This window comes from Sprattus sprattus (assembly GCF_963457725.1).
Source record: "Sprattus sprattus genome assembly, chromosome: 3".
Lineage (NCBI taxonomy): Eukaryota > Metazoa > Chordata > Actinopteri > Clupeiformes > Clupeidae > Sprattus > Sprattus sprattus.
Genome location: NC_137922.1, coordinates 41,150,001 through 41,157,421, shown reverse-complemented (window position 1 = coordinate 41,157,421; position 7,421 = coordinate 41,150,001). Strand labels below are relative to the sequence as shown.

Sequence of the window (7,421 nt, the reverse complement as noted above, 5' to 3'; positions counted from 1 at the left end):
GACCAACCCTCCCCTGTGTAATGTATCCATGAAGTTGTTACAAAGATGGCGGATTTCCTGCCGCCCCGGTCTTCGTTAGTTTGTTTCACTAATTGTCTTTTAGGAAGCACCGAGGCCGAACAACTTAGAAAATCCAAGGAGATTGATAAAGGTATATCACGCGATAAGACCTATGTGAAACGACTGGTGAAGATACTATTACTCGGCGCGGGTGAAAGTGGCAAGTCAACTTTCCTCAAGCAAATGCGCATAATTCATGGGGAGGACTTCGATCAGCGGGCCAGAGAGGAGTTCCGGGCTACAATTTACAGTAATGTTATCAAAGGTAGATAGCATTGAAATGCTTACTTTGGATGGTACTGAAATGTATTCGGTTTTGTGTTTTGTTTACGCTTGCACTGAAATTAGATGTAGCCACTGTAGTTTTGGTCGACAGTTTGACGAGGCTGAAGTAGTAAAGCTTGCTAACGCCACTCCAACCGTTTTTCAGGAGTGGGTAGTATAAGACATCAATTTGATTAAAGATGACTAATCTGACTACTGAACATTTCTGAACAAGGTACAGAATCGAAGTCATCCCATTTCTGCGAGAAACGCCCATGGTATTTTGGCAACACGCTGTCATGATTTCGTTTGTTGGGTTACCTGATAACAAAGAGGAGGTTGCTCGTATTCACTGTTTTTGTTCAGTGATTTCAAAACCAACCTAGAAGCGATTTAGATGTTTATTGCTCAAATCTTTACGTCTCTGTTCAGTGCAAAAACTTGTTTCCCTAAATGCACTCTCTCCCGCCGGTATTGTGTAAACCAAGTTTGAGATAATTTTTCTGAGAGGAACTCTTGTGTGTGGAAAGTCAGCTATTAACCCTTGCTTCCGCTCTGACCTTTGATTTTGCACAGTTAGGCTACTTGAACAAATGTTCTGTATTCTTGGCCGGAGTTACTATCACACTTGATCTTCAGAAGCATATTTCAGGCTCTTTGCCAAAATGAAGCGAATTCTAGAGGGCTATTATTGACCTCGGATTGACTAGAATCCGCTTCCTTCTGTCTCTATGAAACTTTTATCACAGAGTGACATTTGTCATTTGGAATGATAGTAGCGATTTAGGTGGAAATGGAGAAAACACTTAAGGAAAAATTGTTTACATCCTGGGTAGGGTGCCTCATGTTACATGTTTAAGTGTATTGACCTAGTAGGCCCTTTTCAGCATGCACAAAGACTTTGCTCTCGTTTAATCTGTCATATTATCACCTCCCCAGTAACACACGCTTGTCACACATTGCTCTGTGTGTGTTTTCTAACTGTCATTTTCAGATGATACCCAGGCAGGAAGTTCAGATCATTTACATCTTTTGCTTTTCCTTTACTTTAGTGTAGTGAAATGTGTTTCTTACCAGTGGCTGTATTTCTTTTTTTGTCTGTGTGTCCCACCTTAGGTGTGCGTGTGTTGGTGGACGCCCGAGAAAAGCTACACATCCCCTGGGGAGACCCTGATAATCAGGTGCATGGAGAGACCATGATGGGCTTTGACACGCGCTCCAGCATGATGACTCTAGGAATGGTGGAGACCAAGGTGTTCAACCACTATCTGCCTTCCATACGCGCACTGTGGAATGACAGTGGAATCCAGAATGCTTACGATCGGCGGCGGGAATTCCAGTTGGTGAGGACTGATGGAAATGTTCTCCACTTCAGTGTGTTTACATTCTCTTTGAGTTCAGAAACTTCCTGAAGGAGTTCAGGCAGAAAGTCCATATATGCCACTTTCGGACCTGTTGACTCCCCAGAAACTTTTATTTATTTAATGAATTAATTTAATTAATTATTGAATACATCACATCACATTGTGATTGGCATTAAAATTTTTGTGGAGATATTTTAGGGAAGTGCTCAGCAATTCACCATGCTTTCATTTTCAGGCACCCCATTAAACTGGCTTTATGTGTCTGTACCAAAGACATAAGTGCAACAACAAAACACAAAGGCACTGTAAATATCATAGGTGAGGTGAGCAGTGGCCAACACATAGGAAGTATGGGCAAAAGCTGCAGGCATTATATTCAAATAATGGATCACGTGTCAGGCCTGAAGTCCTAATGAAGGGATATTTCTTCACTACAAGGCCAGTCTTTGGCATAAATGTTTTACGGTCGCTACTACAATTACTCTAAATCTTCATTTGTATAGACTGATTAGATTATGTAATTATAGCGGGGTCAGGGCTGTTTGCTTGCTTGTTTTGTTCCTCAGCAGTTTCAGCTGTAGTCGTCCACTGCCTGGTGGAAACTGAACCCTGTCAAGTTAGGTTTTTCGCTTCGGTTTTGTTCACGTTCTTACCTGCCGAGGAGCAGCCGCCATATCCTGTCCCTTTTCTCTGTAATTTTTCTCACATCTCTATCTCCATGTGCTCTTGTTTCAGTTTCATTTTGTCTTTTGCCTGAGAGTTGCACAGCGGTTCTCTTCTGAACACAAGGTCTACATTTCCCCCTTTAGATTTAGCGAGATTACTGGGATGGCGCTGGTTGTGTGAGTGGCGCAGGAATGTTGATCTGCGAGTTAAACGGCTTGTCGTTGTTTAGTCCTCTCTCCCTCTGTGTGCTGAGGGTCAGAGAGAGAGAGAGAGAGAGAGAGAGAGAGAGAGAGAGAGAGAGAGAGAGAAAGAGAGGGAGTGGGCAAAACAGCTGCACTGTACTGACATGACTTATATTTTCAACTCGACAGCAACTAAGCACCAGATTTGCTAAATCTTTCAGCAGTCGGCAGAACGTTTTTTTGTTATGCCACAGCGAACAAAGTGGCATTGCAATGGCATTGATTTACTTCAAGATTAAACTTGTTGCCCATGGTCAGGGCCTTTTTTTTTTTTTTTTTTTAAATCTCCACCCTACCGCACAAAAACTACAGTGAAACTTTCCACACGTACTGTGGCCCACAAAGAATATTATGAAGACCAGAGATCTCAGACCAGTGTTTACTGTGAGTCAAACTGTAACTGTCCTCACATCTCATGAAGAGTACAGCTAGTCTCACCAGTCTACCTGCAGCTTTCCACTCAGATGTCATATTCTAGTAGTTCCTCTGCCCCAGGAGTACAAAGGCTGTTATTTGAGATGGTCTGTCCTTTAGCATATTTGAGTGGTGGCTTTCAGCAGAGTCTTTGTTTGTGTGCTTGTGCCTAATAGGTGCTTGCCATGTCGGGTGATTTCAACAGAACTGAAATCGTTTGCTCTGAAGCTGGTTGTTCGCTTTCACTGCAGACATCTTTTTCTTTTGACTCTAACTTCTCCCAATTTCTGCCCAATGGATAATTTATTATACATATAATGTGATGTTGACGTTACACATATGAGAGAGAGAGAGAGAGAGAGAGAGAGAGATTTCACAGATGGAATGAAATTCATGGCACGCAGTTACTTGTCTAGCTGTGGTTGTTAGTGTAATGAGATCCCTTCACAGATGTAGGTCTTTGCTTGTTCAGACACAACTGGCTGACAAATCAGGCCTTTCTACAGAGGGCCCAGCCAGTCTTGGGTGGAATGAGGGAAACATCCCACTCCTAAACACTCTCTTTTAGAGTTCACTGAGATTTTGCTGTTGAGTGTGCCCTGTGCCAAAGTGCCATACCAAAAGGCAGCGGTCAGGCGCTCCAGTCCGATATGGACATTTGTGACATCCTTGTGTAATATTTCTTCCTTGTATGTCGCTTTGGACAAAAGCGTCTGCTTAATGACTAATTGTAAATGTAAGTGTAATATGTGGTGGGCCAACTGGTCTGTTGAGTTAGACACAGTTTTGTTTAGTTTACCCAGGTTTCTGCAACAGAAAATGTTTTGGAGAGCTTAAAGTGTTGAGGTTTATGCTTTAACTGTTAACCTTGGGGGGAGCATACATTCATAGTTGGCCTCACAAAGACGTGCTATAAGGATAGTCACTGACTGAACTGAAACGAATCACGACCTTTCTTCAAAGACACAATGCTGTAGGGCTATTTTAGTTCAAATGGAGATGTTCATTATGAATTTACAGATCTACTTTTTGTCTTACAGGGTGAATCTGTGAAATATTTCTTGGACGATTTGGATAAACTTGGAGAGCCGGTAAGTCACATCTCAATTATATACAATGAATCAGTTCAGCTTTTTCTCTTCCGCCTGTTACAGTATTGCACACATACATGAAGCAGAGCTTTAGCAGGCTCAAAGGTTGCTGTGCCATTCTTGACTATTTAAATCCAGGCGATGATGTCATAATATACAAATCCTACACCTGCCACATTTTCCAGCTTGATTAAATGGACTGTCAGTTCAGTTGAGCTGAGCGCAGCCTTCCTCTTTACATAGTTTTACATGTTTGAACTGGGTGCATAGTGCCCTGAGGGCACGTATTGTATCTGCTCCTTTACCTTTTGCCGGAAACTGTGTGTGGGGGAAAAAGTGTACTTTGAAATGTAGTTTCTCAATGTTCCCCGGCCAGGAATATCTGCCCACCAAGCAGGACATCCTTCTGGCCCGCAAACCCACCAAAGGCATCCATGAGTACGACTTTGAGATCAAGAAAGTGCCTTTCAAAATGGTGGACGTGGGTGGCCAGCGCTCAGAGCGGCGGCGGTGGTTCGAGTGCTTCGACAGCGTCACCTCCATCCTCTTCCTCGTCTCGTCCAGCGAGTATGACCAGGTGCTGATGGAGGACCGGCAGACCAACCGGCTCATGGAGTCGCTCAACATCTTCGAGACCATTGCCAACAATCGTGTGTTCGCCAAAGTCTCCATCATCCTTTTTCTTAATAAGACAGACTTGCTTGAGGAGAAGGTTAAGACGGTGTCTATCCAGGACTATTTCCCTGATTACGAAGGCGAGCCTCACGACCTGCCTGATGTGCAGAAGTTCCTAGTGGAGTGCTTCAGGAACAAGCGCCGAGACCAGCAGCAGAAGCCGCTCTACCACCACTTTACCACCGCCATCAACACGGAGAACATTCGGCTGGTCTTTCGTGACGTTAAGGACACCATCTTGCACGACAACCTAAAGCAGCTCATGTTGCAATAAGTGTTGTGCAAGGACTTTTTAATTGGATTTTTATGTTGTTAGATCAATGTCCTTCAAAGAGATTCAGTGGGCTGAATAATCTGATTGGTATAACGTAGTACATGTTTCAATATGGTCAAATGTAAACAAGAGGCTTCCAAGCACAGTTCTGTGCTGGTAGATATAGTGATTCAGTCTGGTGTCTTCTTGTGTTTTAATAGTTTGAAAAACTTCAAATAGAGGCCAGCCTTAATTAGTTATGCCCTATTGAGCCCCACCTCCAAATAATGTAAATAACCTCCAAGCCTTAAATCATACACTCCATCACAATCATTTATTTCAAAATATGATTTTAATAACAGACAACCTCTCCAATATACAGCTTCCCATTAGAGTCAACATAATCAACCACATGATGATCCAGGGAGAGCAATATAGCTTAAGAAGCCAAATGAAGCTTTTACCATCAAGCCTTTACTTGTGATTAAATTATGCAAAATTGCATTTTATTTTGTCAGTGATGTCGTGGTAGTCCCACACAGAAGCTGTCCCGTTAAATTTAAACCCCGAAAATACATTTTGGCTTTGCATAACCACACCTGGCATTGGCACGCCACAATAAAACAAACAAATCTCCACTTAAAATATTTTTGTGTGTGTTTTACACTGGTTTTATGGTAAATGAATAAGAAGGCCCTCGTGCTGACTCAGGGCTTAGCGCCGGACCACTTAGATGTATTAATGAAGTTCTAACCTGATCACTTAATGTGCCTACTCTGTTTCCACTGTTCTAATGACTGATGAGACGGCCTGTGTGTGGCTTGAACAAGCTAGGCTTTTTTTATGGGTAACATAACATTGGGTATATTTCTGTTGCTTTCTGCCTCCTTTCCTGCTTATTTCTCTGTACTTTAATGGTGACCAAATGTGTCTGTCTCAAGTGCCACATAGGTACCAGTACAATTAGCCACTACTTGTTTTGCTTAATCACATAGCTGAAAAAAGGGAACGAAATTGCTAAAGCTAATGAATGTCTTTTGTTAATAGATATATGCTATGTACAGATTTATTTCATCCTCAGACCTGTTCAATTGTGCCTTTCCCAGATTGTGATATTTAACCCACAAGCATTTAAAACCTGGTTTTGTCATGGTTTCTGTCTTTCCTATGTCTAAGACAACTATGTGTGGATGCTGCTGTCTCAGAACATTCCTTTATCGGAAAGCTAAAACAGACCTTGCCGTTGTATGTGAAGTGTGTGTGTATGTGTGTTTATTGCAGGATACAGTCACCTCAGGATTTCCTTGCCTCACTGTCTGTCAAAACATTTCTCTCTGGGTCCTTTTGATTATCACCCACAGAGTAATATTAAAGGCTTTCATACCAAAATGGAACATTAGCCTGGATAATTTAAATTCTTCTCTACACTCTTTTGGTATTTCTCTCCATCAGTAGGGGAACATCTGTGATCTTGGCCTCTCAAGCGGGTGTGTAGACAGACACTGCCCTGCAAACCTTCTACATTGCTTTCCCTTAAAAATACTGTGCACTATCAGTTTATACAGTTGTCCACAAGAGGAAGCCAGAATTAAAAATGTGAGAGAATATATATATATATATTTGTTTTTTTGTGATCAGTAACTAGAACGGAGAAGATTACCCTCAGCTTTTAGCTTATAAGCCCTTAATGTAGCTTTCTGCATTCCACAATATGGCAGTGTGTCATTCATGTTTTTGCCATTCAAGCATTATTTTGTAAAGAACATGTTCTGTGTCTTGGCTTGTGGTCATGGGCAGTATGTGAGGCTTTGTATTTTATGTAGTTTTTGTAAGTAAAAGAAACAACTCCTTTTTCTTTCCTGCGCTAAAATGTTATAAAATGAAATCAGGTTATATCATGATCAGTTATTTCCAGTATCTCAATCACATTGCTGCCAAAATGCTTCCTTACAACTACAATTCACATGACCAGTGATATTTAGGGGTCTTCTCTGTAGATAAATAATAACATTTGTGGAAATGTGTAAAATTCATAAAATACACCGTGTTTGTCATCCGACATTTGACAGAATACTACACAATAACTGTAAGCTAACTTTCATAATATTTGTTTAAAATACTTTTATTAGTGTCCCCATTGGCTTTAGAACCGTCACCGTCAACAGAAGAATTGCGTGCAAAAAAAATGATACTGGCTATAGGCGTTATTTCAAGCAAGGCCATTTGCGCATGCTCGCTCTGCTTCTGGGTTGGGTTGCCAGGTACCACGACACAGACACATATCCCACACAGCAACTGAGAAAAAAGTTTGATTTGTATCACTATTCACCAGTTTGATTCTGTCTCAGAAATCGGAGATTAACGAGAGAAATTACCAATTACTAGGGCGCCT

At 41.6% G+C, this 7,421-nt stretch overlaps 1 protein-coding gene across 1 annotated transcript; it reads left to right on the top strand.

Annotated features, from left to right (window-relative positions):
* Positions 1-36: 36 nt before the first annotated feature.
* Positions 37-6,328, top strand: gna13a (guanine nucleotide binding protein (G protein), alpha 13a). The gene is made up of 4 exons (XM_080835149.1): positions 37-325; positions 1,441-1,667; positions 4,051-4,101; positions 4,478-6,328. Exons 1-4 carry the CDS (start codon positions 46-48, stop codon positions 5,048-5,050), a joined length of 1,131 nt encoding a protein of 376 aa, XP_080691275.1. The 5' UTR covers positions 37-45; the 3' UTR covers positions 5,051-6,328.
* The last annotated feature ends 1,093 nt before the right edge of the window (positions 6,329-7,421 follow it).